The 13,206-nt window shown below is 55.4% G+C and overlaps 4 protein-coding genes across 4 annotated transcripts; all 4 read left to right on the forward strand.

Moving 5' to 3' along the window:
- Positions 1 to 949: 949 nt before the first annotated feature.
- CGCS363_v005102 (uncharacterized protein) lies at positions 950 to 2,398 on the forward strand (the record flags this gene model as incomplete). The annotated part of the gene is made up of 4 exons (XM_036636951.1): positions 950 to 1,202; positions 1,255 to 1,336; positions 1,390 to 1,541; positions 1,593 to 2,398. 4 exons carry the CDS (start codon positions 950 to 952, stop codon positions 2,396 to 2,398), a joined length of 1,293 nt encoding a protein of 430 aa, XP_036498515.1.
- Positions 2,399 to 3,013: 615 nt separating this feature from the next.
- cbf5 (H/ACA ribonucleoprotein complex subunit cbf5) lies at positions 3,014 to 5,626 on the forward strand (the record flags this gene model as incomplete). The annotated part of the gene is made up of 12 exons (XM_036636952.1): positions 3,014 to 3,135; positions 3,176 to 3,317; positions 3,375 to 3,418; positions 3,920 to 3,966; positions 4,024 to 4,039; positions 4,114 to 4,235; positions 4,294 to 4,397; positions 4,447 to 4,518; positions 4,574 to 4,789; positions 4,910 to 4,964; positions 5,025 to 5,129; positions 5,184 to 5,626. The coding sequence occupies 12 exons, from the start codon at positions 3,014 to 3,016 to the stop codon at positions 5,624 to 5,626; spliced, it is 1,488 nt and encodes a 495-aa protein (XP_036498918.1).
- A 2,286-nt stretch (positions 5,627 to 7,912) lies between these two features.
- On the forward strand, positions 7,913 to 8,917 carry abnC (putative arabinan endo-1,5-alpha-L-arabinosidase C; the record flags this gene model as incomplete). Its single annotated transcript, XM_036636953.1, has 1 exon — positions 7,913 to 8,917. One exon carries the CDS (start codon positions 7,913 to 7,915, stop codon positions 8,915 to 8,917), a length of 1,005 nt encoding a protein of 334 aa, XP_036498508.1.
- A 2,318-nt stretch (positions 8,918 to 11,235) lies between these two features.
- Positions 11,236 to 12,877, forward strand: CGCS363_v005105 (uncharacterized protein; the record flags this gene model as incomplete). The annotated part of the gene is made up of 3 exons (XM_036636954.1): positions 11,236 to 11,521; positions 11,574 to 11,822; positions 11,877 to 12,877. 3 exons carry the CDS (start codon positions 11,236 to 11,238, stop codon positions 12,875 to 12,877), a joined length of 1,536 nt encoding a protein of 511 aa, XP_036498510.1.
- Positions 12,878 to 13,206: the final 329 nt, after the last annotated feature.

A 13,206-nucleotide genomic window follows, 5' to 3' on the forward strand; every position in this document is an offset into this window, starting at 1 on the left:
CCTCTTCCGTGAGAATTCAAGCTCATGAGATGTCCAATCAACAATCGGAGATGGCTGCCCGCACCGGATGAGGTTGCTGAAGTGTGAATCGTGACAGGGATTCTTGCAGCTCTAGCTCGGTCGCCAGCCGGGATCATTGCATGCTAAGTGGCTGGGGGCTGCCAACTACACTGCACGCCACCTCCCACCAGGGGACTTCAGGGCGCTACGAGAGCCAGCGACGAGAGCAGATCTCACCCTCCCAATGCCAATGTTTGCCAGCCAAGCCCACAGCGGTGTGGGATCGCAGACCTGGGTCAACGGCCAACGGGCTTCTCCAGCCCGTCCAGCTCGCCAGTTTCTCAGGCAGATGCATCTGCTCATCAGGCCCCATTCGTATTGTGTATCTGTTGGAACGGCCCGGACTTGTGGTCGTGTGGACCGACCTCCTCACCTCGGAGTGAGGAGAGCAGCGGATGGGAGGGCGGGAAGTGCACACAGTTCGCCGTGCCACCCCAATTCTTCTGGACCCCAATCACACGCTCCGTAAGAACCAACGAGGTGATGGAGATGCAGATGGCTGCGTCTCTCGTCACAATCACAGCGTGCCCATCTTCTCTCTCGCAAACACCGAAACACATATGCAGCGTCGTCTCGCATTGTCCGTGGTCAACATCGCGAGTCGTCACATCGTGATATCCTCCTGACGGCGTCAATTTGCGACTTTCCCCTTCATCGCTTGGCATCGCCGTCCATAAGCTCTTGCGCAACGAACCAGACTCCCCATCACACTCCCGCAGGCATGTAACACTGGCGACTTTGCCCCTCAGCGATTGAATCGACTGCAAACCGGTATTTCCGTGCGCAGCCGTCCGATACATAATTCGAGCGATTTCCGATTGCGATTTTGCCGGTCGGGAGCAGTATTTGAAGTCTTCCCGCACCTTTTTACCACTCATAATTCTCCACGATGAGGTTTGCGACGGGCGCTGCGGCGCTCAGCCTCTGGTTGCGCCATGCGACGGCTCTCCACGTGGCCAAGGGTTCACCTTGCCAGACACTCTGCGGCAACGTGCTGGATGCGACCACGAAGGATGACGTTGTCTGCAAAGAGTCGGATTACTCTGTCAGCGCTGCCGGTTCTGTATACCAGCAGTGTGTTTCCTGCGAGTTGACGAGTGATTACTCAACCGCATCTCAGACTGACGTACAATGGCTTCTTTGTATGTTGAATACTTCGGTCCTCACTGGCTCAACCATGACTAACATTATCAGACAACCTCCGATACGCTGTCTCATACTGCATTTTCGGGTATCCAGAAAACCCCAACGTCGGGTCCAGCCCATGTCTCACGAGGTATGTCAGCGTGCGATGGCGTTGTTCGTCCTACCTAGTAACTCTTCAAACAGAACCGCTTGCGAGCCTTTCCAAGATGCCATCAAATACAATGACCTTGCCTCTAACGGCACCGAGTTTGACTACTGTGACAACTGGGATCACAATCAGCTGTCTGGCTGCACAGCCTGTCTCCGCGCCGGCGACAACCATTACTTGACTAATTGTAAGTCTTGATTCCCAGAACACTACGGTTCTTTGACTAATTGGCTTCTAGTCATGACCATCCTGGATGCCGGATGTCAGCAGAAGCCTGACCCTGGACAGACCGTCTCTGTCGAGGGTTCTCCCTTCTCAAAGACTTCAGTGAATGCCACTGACCCGACACCAACAAACACATACGTGCCAAACTACAACAGCGGCCCCATCTCCTTGGGCGGCAAGGTCGGCATCGCAATCGGAGGCGTTGTCCTCATTCTCGCTTTGACCGGTTTCTGCATTGTTTGGAACGGGAAGAGGAGGAGAAGGGCTTTCTTGAAGAAGCTCGAAATGAAGCAAAAGGGTCCCGCCAACGGCTGGCCGTCACCACTCTCACCACTCAACGTCGCCGGACTCAACGGCACTCCGCTCAGTCAACGTCCTCTGCGAAGCTGGGACGACACGCCGAGCACCACGAGACCGCATCGCTACTGGGACGAGTCTCCACTCAGCCCACAAGGCGAGAAGAACTTCCCAAGATACTTCTCCCCTTACTCTTCGCAATACAACAGTCCGGTCAGCGGGACTGAGGCGCCGAACATGCAGTGGCCAGCACACGAGGCGCAACCTCAGGGCCAACAGCAGGAAATCGGCATTGCTCTGGGTGGCACTGATGATTCTCAGCAAGATTGGGATGATTCTAACAAGGGAAAGGGACGATCTGAGTCCTATGAGTTGAGAGAGGTTGACCATCAATGGGACGCGCGACAGAGGCATCCCAGCCCGCCTGTGCTCCAGCACCCGGCGCACCCTATGTATGCGGAGCACAACCCGGCTGCGTATCACGGCATGACAGAAGATGACCTCAGGCGAGGATACATATAAATGGTCGCGGTTCTTGCGAAGGATTATGAGAAGCTGTACATAGTTGACTTGGGGCCTTTGCCTCTAGGCGGATCTGGGTGTTATTAGCGGGAGTTTGGAGTTGCACGATACCGAATGAGTCTCATGAGTCTTCAGTACTGCTCATGAGATGCAGAGACAAGGCGAAGACAATGTGAACGTGAATACAAAGTACATCCCAAAGATTCCCGTGTTGAGCGCTTTGTGACTGCAAGGGTTCCATTGTCTCCAGGTACGGACCGTTGTTAGTTCCGCATGACGATGTTTTCTTTCGAGTTTGAGAAGTCCATGCTCAAAAGGCGGGACGGAACCGAGTCGCGTCTTGGGTCCTGTGGCTAGTCCAGCGGGCTGGCCAATGAAATCCATTCAATGGCTGTCCGACGCCACAAAGTGGAGCGGAATGGATTTTTTGGCAGCTCGCACCCCACAGCAGGAAAAAAAATTTGGATTGGGAAGCTTCAAGCCAGTCCTCCCAACACCACGAGACCTTCCTCTTGGACGTTCGCGACTTCCTTCCCACCGCAAACGCCCAACACCCGACCGACACCTTCCCTCCCCATTGAAACCTCCTGTCGTTTCGGGATAAAGTCGGACAAGATGGCTATGGAAATTGTTAAGGCCTCCGAGGAGGAGGAGTTCGCCATCAAGCCTCAGGCTGCTGTCCCCCAGTTGGACACCAGCAGCTGGCCTCTGCTGCTCAAGAACTACGACAAGCGCAAGTTTCCTTCCCTCTGGATACGGAGCGAATGCCTCGTATAGAACGAGCACATGGCTGACCGGTCCTGCAGTTCTCGTCCGGACGGGTCACTTCACTCCCATTCCGGCAGGATGCAGCCCTCTGAAGAGAGACATCAAGTCGTACATCTCCTCCGGTGTTATCAACCTCGACAAGCCCTCTAACGTATGTTCTCACTGTTCATGATTGAATTGATGACCATGTGTGCTGATTTGCGCGTAGCCCTCCTCTCACGAGGTCGTCGCTTGGGTCAAGCGTATGCTCCGGTATGCAATCCCATTCCATTCTCTAGCTCGCACGATCGCGATGCATCGTATGCGATTTGCTCCCCGAAATCGAAGACGAATCGACGGCAATGGCATCCTCTTAAGCGGACCGCGGTGGCTATACGGGCAAATGTTCACGACGTGGCGCGCACGTGTCCGGCCAGGCTTTTGCGAAACACAGACAAGGATTGGTACAACGTGGAACATAATTTCAACGTCACGACATGTCTGTTCAGGCTGCATCATCGCGAGGCTGTGAGAACAAGGCACAGCGTCATTATCGATTTGCATGCCGACTTGAGAAGTTTTCGCGGAAGGCTGTGCTGGGAACCGACCATCATGGATTGCCCTGGAAAGTGTCGTCACAATTCGCGGGAACTGCCATTGCCGTCAGCTTGTCAACGAAAGGAACGATCGAACGATTTCGGGGAGCCGCAAGCTTGGCTTTTGCCAAATTTATGGTTGGGATGAAGAAGGCATTGCTAACTCATTTTTGCACAGCGTTGAGAAGACTGGTCACAGCGGTACCCTTGATCCCAAGGTCACTGGTGAGTAGCGACTCGTCCCACATTGACGTCTCGAACGTGTTTTGCTAACTTTCTCAGGTTGCTTGATTGTTTGGTTAGTAGCAACCTTCCAATTTCGACGAACCGCATCCTTGAGGAATTGCGACTGACGAAATTTTCTCTTTGCAGCGTCGACCGCGCCACCAGACTCGTCAAGTCCCAGCAGGGTGCCGGTAAGGAGTATGTTGCCGTCATCCGCCTCCACGACAAGCTGCCTGGCGGTCAGGCCCAGTTTGCTCGCGCTCTCGAGAGTATGTTCAATCCAACCTCACCGCAACTGCCGACATCATTGTCTGACTCGTGATCTAGCTTTGACTGGTGCCCTCTTCCAGCGCCCTCCTTTGATCTCTGCCGTCAAGCGTCAGCTGCGTATCCGTACCATCTACGAGACCAAGCTGATCGAGTTCGACAATGTAAGTAGATCCACTCCTGTCTTAGAAATATTGCTGACCGCGATTTTAGGATCGTCATCTCGGTGTCTTCTGGGTTTCCTGCGAGGCCGGTACTTACATCCGTACCCTCTGTGTCCACCTTGTACGTAACGTTAAGAAGATCATTCAGCCTTGTTCTGATTGCTTACATGAAATAGGGACTTCTGTTGGGTGTTGGTGGCCACATGCAGGAGCTCCGCAGAGTGCGCAGTGGTGCCATGGACGAGTCCAAGGGCATGGTCACTCTGCACGACGTGCTTGACGCTCAGTGGATGATGGACAACACCAGGGATGAGTCTTACCTGCGTAAGGTCATCTCTCCCCTGGAGACTCTCCTCACTGGCTACAAGCGTATTGTTGTCAAGGACAGTGCTGTAAGTTATTCCCGTTCATTGCAACCCAACTGCCCCTCACGGCCGATGCGACTTTGTGGATTATGTCTTAGACCGATTGGCGCACGAAAACAGCTGCATCCGATACTGACGTACTCCCAGGTCAACGCTGTCTGCTACGGTGCTAAGCTTATGCTTCCCGGTTTGTTGCGATACGGTGAGTTAAGCTTCATAACAACGTTACCAGGATACAGTGACATACTGACACCCTGCACAGAGTCCGCCATTGAGGTCCACGATGAGGTCGTCCTCATGACCACCAAGGGTGAGGCTATTGCCATCGGCATTGCCCAGATGTCCACCGTCGAGATGTCAACATGCGGTTTGTCCTCCTCCGTCACTGTACATTGACGATCCACAACTGACCCGAGACCAGATCACGGCGTTGTCGCCAAGGTCAAGCGATGCATCATGGAGCGTGACCTTTACCCCAGAAGATGGGGACTTGGCCCTCTTGCATCGGAGAAGAAGAAGATGAAGGCGGACGGCAAGCTGGACAAGTTCGGACGCCCGAACGAGGCCACCCCCGCCAAGTGGGTGTCTGAGTACAAGGACTTCAGCGCTCCTGCCGGTGATGCGGCGGCGGCTGCATCGGCTGCGCCGGCCACTCCCCAGAAGGTGGTCGAGACCGTCTCTACCAGCACTGTCGTCACCCCTGCCAACAACGAAGAGGACGGCAAGAAGCGCAAGAAGCACGAGGGTGAAACTCCCGACGAGCGTGCCGAGCGCAAGCGCAGAAAGGCTGAGAAGAAGGCAGCCAAGGCCGCGAAGAAGGCTGCCAAGTCAGGCGAAGCTGACGACGATGACGACAGCGAGTAAGCTATTGTTGCGCTGCATCTTACCTCGATTGGCTCGATACCAAGTGTTTGTTGAACAATGGTCGGCGGTTGGCTGTTGTACCATAAAATTGGCTTTGGCAAGTGGCGTTTGGTTTCTCATCATTTTCTCTCTCCCGTTGAACATAGTACGGACTGGCTGGATAGGAGTAGATAGGTCCTATATGAAAAAAAAAAGTGGCGACTACAGCTGCTTGATCAGTTCAAACCAAAAAAAGTTCTCGACCGGTCGAGAATGAGACGAGAAGCACATGGCAGCGTAAAATGTCACGAATCGATGTTTTAGGCGGTTGAAACGGAAACACGGAAACCCTTGTTGGCGGACTTACGTACTCCCAGCAGGACCCCGGCGGGTTTTCAGACAGCAGCTCAGTCGGGTCCGAGCCAGCGTGGATCTCATCCGAACGATTTCTGTTTGGGAATCTCAGTCATAAACAGCTACAATATACGTGTTCCGTCCATCGTCCGAAGGCGCTTTCCCTGAGAGGACACCAAAGACAGGGAAGCATTGTCACCAAGCATGTCTCAGGCCACATGCGCTGGCCAGTCACGGAAACAAGGACAACTGCCACCCGCCCTCCTTGATGCCTCATGGAATTGGGATAATGCAACCCAGAACCACGCCGTAACTGGGTATAATTACTTTAGCGGATCCTCAATGCCCACCCCTGAGATGGCAGCACGTCACCCCGCCTTTTTCTTCTCTCCTAGTGATGCGTGTCTCTGGTGTCGTTGCCACGTTGGGTGGGAGGGGCACCGGGGAGGGGAGGTGAGTGAGTGAGTGAGTGACCTTGAGACCTTGGGACCTTGGGTTGCGCTTTCACAGCCCCTCTCCAGGATCACGGATTTGCCAGTCGCGCCTCAATCCCTCGTGCCCAGTTGCCCTGCTTCGCCCATGCCCGATCAGCGGGGCCGACACCGCCAGTTGGCGATCCCCCGTCGACCCCCGTCACCACCGACATCCCGGTTCCAGACCAACCCAAGAGCCTCCATGACGACCAACTTTTCTCTCTGACCCCCTTCCCCCCTAACGTGGGTAGCCCACATGGCAGCCAGCACATAGGGCCTAGCAGCCGACTGCCGGATGCGTGTAATCCTCCCGAGGGGCTTTTTTTTTCTTGTCCGTCTGTCATGTCTTGCTGCTATTGATCTGCTAGCCTAGCAGCTGCAGTTTTATGGGCTGAAGCCTAAAGAGGATTTGCTATCTGACCACACATCTGACGCGCGCCCAGCCCTAGGAAGAGCAATTTTAAGCAGCATAACCTGGGCGGAAATGCAAGGCGATTTTTGACCTTGGAAGCAGCGGAAGCAAGTTCGGAAGCAAGGCGAGAAGAGAAGCAGCTGTAAGGTGGGAGCAGCAGCACCGGAGAGGCTCTAGCTTCTTCTGATTTTTTTTTTTTTTTTTCCTCTGCTGGTTCGTGCAGTTCCCGTCGGGTATCCGGTCGAGCAAGACGCTGCCACGCACTCACTCACACTTCTCACCCCCGGCCCACCTGTTTCAAGCATCTGCTTTGACGTGAATGGAACAAACCCACCTAGGGCCAGCTCCCAAGTCTCTGGGCAATGCGGATCGGGAATGTGAGATTACCACTGCAAATGCGGGTGGAGGTGTGTGTGTGTGGCTGTCGGTTCTTGCTTGTCGTCGTAGTAAAGGAGTGTGCTGCGGTGTACTTGGAGCGTGTACCTCGTAGGTGTGTGAGTGAATGTAGTAAGGTCTAAGGAGGCATGTCATTCCTGCTCTCAATACCGTTCTCGTCTCGGGATGTAGCTGGAGCTTGGAGCTGGCGCAGCAGCTGCTGCTGCTGTCTCCCACATCTCGTCCTTTTCGTTCGAGTACAAGTAGGACCTCGCTCGCACGCACCTCGAGACCGGACAGCTCTTAATTCTTTTCTCTGCTTCTCGAATACAGTTCGCTATGACATTCATGACGGCAGCACTTGCTTCGAAGTAATGTGTACTCGGTGTTGGCAAAGCTAAGTAATAGACCACCGTCCAATTCCTTGAGAGAAAGACAGAACGAAAGCGAATACCCAAAAGAGACCCAAGACCACCCACGACACAGACACTCCTCCTCTCATCACATATACATCAGCATCCCAAGGTCTTTTTTTCTGCTCAGACTGCAACTTTGTTTAGCTCCACGAGCGCATCACCTGGTTACTGCTGTTCTTTTTTTGTTTACACTTTGTCCCGTTTTTTACGAGAGAGATACCTTATATAATTGTATCGTTTCTTTGTTTATTATATATACCCTCAGACCGAGAGAACAATGCTTTCAACATCATCGCTATTGGCCGCCGGCCTGTGGTGCTTGGCCGGCTTACAACCAGCCCTGAGCGCACCCTCAAAGATCGACGCCCTCTACATTGTCGGCAGACAAGACAAGGTCATTGAGCCCAGACTCAACCGTGACTTCCCGGACCCGGCGCTGATCCAGGCCGGCGACGGCAACTGGTACTCCTTCGCGACCAGCAACAACGACAAGCAGATCCAGGTCGCCAAGGCCGCCGAGATCTCGGGCTCGTGGGAGTGGCTCGACATCGAGGCGCTCCCGGACGGCGGCTGGACGACGGGCAAGAACACCTGGGCGCCGGATGTAAGACGACTCGACAACGGGTCGTACATCATGTACTACTCGGGCGAGGTCGTCGACGGCGGCGGCAGGCACTGCATCGGCGTGGGCATCTCAGACGCCGTCACGGGGCCGTACGTCCCGACCAAGGAGCCGTGGGTGTGCCCGTTCGACCAGGGCGGCGCCATCGACGCCGCTGGCTTCTACGATGAGTCGACCAAGAAGCGGTACGTGGTGTACAAGGTGGACGGCAACAACGTGGGCAACGGCGGCGACTGCAACAACGGCGTGGAGCCGCTCGTCGGGACGCCCATCATGCTGCAGGAGGTCGAGGCGGACGGGTACAGCAAAGTTGGCGATCCGGTGCAGATCCTCGACCGGACGGCGGCGGACGGCCCGCTGGTGGAGGCGCCGGACCTGGTGCGCACCGACGACGGGCTGTACATCCTCTTCTTCAGCAGTTTTTGTTTTAACTCGGACAACTACAACGTCAACTACGCGACGAGCCGCGACATCAAGGGCCCCTACGTGCGGCCGAGCCGGATGCTGCTCAAGACGGGCGATTTCAACCTCACGGCCCCGGGAGGCGCGACGAGCGTTGCTGGGGGAGGGCAGATGCTCTTCCACGGCGACTGCGCGGAGGGGAGGTGTCTCTACCAGACGCAGTACTCCGTCACCGGCAGAGATGTAATCATCAGCTGAGCGAGACAGAGAGAGAGAAAGGTAAAAAGAAACGAAACGAAACGAAAAGACGAAAGAGGAAATAATTTCTGTAATCATATTTTTTGTGTTACACACTCACAGCATCATCTCAGTTGTGTATCCTTACTTATTTCTCTTCTTGGGGGAGGAAGGATCTCAGCGAGCACCCAGCGTTTTGGACACACATATTTGTGCGGGTTTTACAAAGGAAAGTCTAAAAGAGACTTCATACATGATTCGGGGGCATACAGGACATTCGTTTTTTACATTTCTTGTGCGGGCGTTTTGAGGACTCTGCATCATATAGGCGATGAAGGCCCAACCGGTCGTTTTCACGAGACAAATGACAAAGAACAAATCATACATACACACAATTCGGAACCAGCCGCAGACCGTGAACACACCATTTGGTAAGCGACCGTTGCGCGAACCGGACGGCAATTGGATGCCTCGACTGTAGAGTTTGCGGTTGGTGCGGCGAATGGGACGGACGTCTTTCAGTGAGCACACCGTCAGCTCCGACTCGGCGGCGAAGCAAAGTCAGGACAAGCTTTGAGTTACGAAAAAGAAAAGGTTCGACGCAGCTCAGTAACTGGCCCCCATGCCAGCCTGCCGAAAGGGGACAGCTTCTCTGGTTCGCATCGAACTTTGTAATGAGAGGCAGGGAACCCTGGGGTTGGCGGTTGGCGACATGGTCCCACCCCCTAATAGCTAAAGTCAAGTAAAAGGGTGAAGAGGAAGGGGGGAGGGATAGGAGGGATAAGAGGGATAAGACAGGGCCCGGGCTGTGATGCCGAACGACTATGCATTGACAATTCGATGTTTTGGGGGCGCTTGAACGACAGGCAGTGTTCAGTTAAGGAAAAGAAGGTAGGCGGGAATCCGGGAAGAAAAGGGAGCATTGACTGAGTGATCGTCGCGACTGTGCTGCGGACGACTATGCCCCCCACTTGGGGCCCGCAGTGGACCGAATGAACCAACACCACACTGAACATCGAACACACTCAGAAGCTGATCAGAGCACGTTGAGTGAAGCTGAGTGTGAAGGTGAACCGAGCTCGCGGCTTTAAGTGGGGTGCTTTAAAGGGCAGACCGCCGACATCCATCATGGATCAATCATGGATGGGGCCCAAAGACACTGACTGGAACCCGTCAGGACTCAGGACTCAGAACTCAGGAGAAATGTTCCGAGGATCAGCGGTGTTTGGGTTCCATTCTCTGTGATCGGTAAGCGCCCGGGCTAGATCGAAAAGGGCTGACTGTCACCTGCGTCCAACCACAGTCATCTCCAAACGCTCGTCTGCAATTGGCCACCACGAGGGGAGAAGGACGCAGGCCCCGTCACCTCATCGCAGTCGTGCGCATCTCGCAGCCGCCGGCGACCGTGATCACCCACACGCACACTGCCGAGCATTCTTGCGCCAGGCACAGGCACGCAACCCGCGAGAAACGCTGCAGAGAAAGGACACTATCGAATGCCGCGCTACCCCATCTGGCGCCTGCGGGAGAGCTAGTTGGTCGTCGGTTGGCAAGTGCCCGCTGCTAGGCGTGCCTGAGAGGTTGCAACGGCGCACGTCGTTGGTTCGTCCTGCAAGTGCCAGGAACGGTGCCGCTGGCGCTTGTGTTGGTGATGTGCGCCGTTCGTCAGGCGAGCTTCCAGCAAACATCGTCGGCTCTCTGGCGGGCGGCGTTTGCTGTGCTGCTTGGGGACCCAAGTCCGGGGTCATTGCCACTTTCCTTTCCTTTGGGACTTGATCGTGCAGGCTCATTGGCTCCTTTCTTGAGAACATCACCACACCCTCTGTCGATGAATTGAATACTAACTAACCCACTGCAGGTCTCGCAGCCGGGCGGCAGGACCATGGCCCAGTCCCAACTATGCTCATCTCAAGCAGGCCTGCGTCGATGAAGCCATCCGCCTCCCCATACATTCGGAATCCTGCCCATTGGCTCCGTCCGGCTGCGTCCTGCGGGCGACTCCAGACCGTCACCTTACCATCCACACGTTCCTGCAGCTGCCCATGTCTGATCAACACGGACGGCAAGAACTTATATCACCGTTCCCAGGTCCCAAGCCTCATCCTACTGAAGCTTCCCTCTCTCGTGATTCTCTACTCTGAGCTTATTCCGTTTTTGCGCGTGTCTTTGTTTTGCGGGCGTACAGGCAGGATCGTTACCTAAATGTCACATTGAGATACCCTCTTCCCTTTGCCTCACCTTATTCAATTGTAATCTGTGCAAGGCGCTGGAAGTCTTGTATCTCACGTCCTCTTCACCGACACTCGTTTCGTCCGAATCCCGGAAAACGCACATCGACAATGGTTGTTCGCACCACCACCCTCGTCCTCCTCACATCCCTCCTGCCGAGGTATGTCGCAGGTCTGCAGGTCACGCCCGACTCGCCCTGCGCCTCCTTCTGCCTCGACTCCAACGACCTCGACTACTCGGACCCCAACTCGTCAAACACCAGAAATAAGGACATCACCTGCGATGACAGCAAATACCAGACAGAGAACGCAGGCCGCAAATTCCAGCAGTGCGTGAGCTGTCTGCAGGACAGCAACTATGTCAAGGGGGGCGAGAATGACCAGGCCTGGTTCTTGTGTAAGTCAGGTCATCGTTCACATGGCGAGATTAGACGCTAACTCATGACAAGATAATATGAGATACTCGTTTGACTACTGCGTGTTCGGGTACCCAAACGCCACCGACACCGGCGGTGGTCCCTGCATGACCTCCACGGCCTGCGGTGCTCTCGAGGCCGCTCTCACAGACGGCGATCTGGACCCGTCTTCCGGGCAGTACTCATACTGCGATGCAGACGGCGGCGCCATACTCGGCTCCGCCTACGACAAATGTCTCTCCTGCGTCAGGGCAGGTGGTGAGCACTACTACCTGGCGAACTGTAATCCAACCCCCTCTACGACGGCTTCATATTCATCTCTCTAATACCCTCTAGATCTAGTAGCCCTCGGCGCAGGCTGCCAACAGAGACCAGACCCGGGGACACTCATCGGCCTCAACCAGACCGTCTTCACAAAAGGCGTCATCACCGTTGTCGACCCCAAGGATGCAACCGCTGCCGACAAGAAAGACGGCGCGAGCATCCCCATGACAACGATCATCGGCATCGTCGTGGGCGCCGTCGTGTTGCTCCTCCTCATCGCGGGATGCGTCTTCATCCAGTACCGCAAACGCAGGGCCCGCCGAGGGATCAACCCCGAGCTGTCCCGCAGAGCAAAGGGCCACCGCCCCGTCTCATCCCTCTCCTTCCGATGCCAGACGCACCTCACCCCCAAGACGCCAAACTTCTTCCCCGTCGAGGAGGAAGAGATGCAGAGCGAGAAGGCCCGCATGCAGCTCCAACAACAGCAGCAGCAGCAAGCCTACTCGCCGCATACCACCCCGCAGGACCCCTGGGCCCCAAGCACAATGTTCTCCTACCGCTCCCCAAGCCCGACAAACCTCACCGACAAGAAACACAAAGACGCCCTCCCCCTGACAACGATCAAGACCTCCCTCCCCATAATGCCCCTAAAATCCCACTCTCCGCGCCACAACGCCTCGCCGGAAGACTACACCCCGACCTCGACAACCTCCACGGCGCCCCTCATCCCCCTGCGCCCCTACATCCCCTCAGAACACGGCTTCACCTCCCCGTCGGCAGGCTACGCTGCGACCTTCGCCCCGCAGTCGCAGACGACGTACTCCTCCCCGACGTCGGGGAACACCGCCAGCCCGCTGATGAGCCAGGGCGGCTGGCCCGCGCCGCAGAGGCACCACCAGATCCCGACGATAGACTCCCTCCCCGCCACGGAGCCGGCGAGGACCATCGGGATCGTCGTCAAGGACAGGGCGAGGCCGATGCCCAAGAGGGTCACCTCGCTCGGGGGCAGCCCGGTCGAGAGCCAGAAGATTCAGACTTCTTTTCCGCCGCCGCCGGGGGGCAAGAAGAGGTAACAAAGTGGTCTTTCTGTGTAGTCTGAGCGTTTTCGTCTTTTTTTTTACATGGTGAGCGGGGAGCATTGGAAAACGGGACTTTTCAGTCGTGGAAAGGGGGGAACTTATTTATCTGCACATACAGTCAATCACATAGACAAACACGTAATGCATGAGAACATATACTGAAGGACGATCCAAACCAGTCTCTTCTAAGGGTATTGTATGCCCGTGATTTTTACCTGGAAAACAAAAAAAAAGGAAACAGTTATGGGAACCCAATCATTTACATTCGCACACGCACTCCGTCCCCGGGAAGAGAAAAGCCGCTCAACGCCTTTGCTTATGCA

This window comes from Colletotrichum siamense (assembly GCF_013390195.1).
Source record: "Colletotrichum siamense strain Cg363 chromosome Unknown KSG_Cg363_contig03, whole genome shotgun sequence".
Classification (NCBI taxonomy): domain Eukaryota; kingdom Fungi; phylum Ascomycota; class Sordariomycetes; order Glomerellales; family Glomerellaceae; genus Colletotrichum; species Colletotrichum siamense.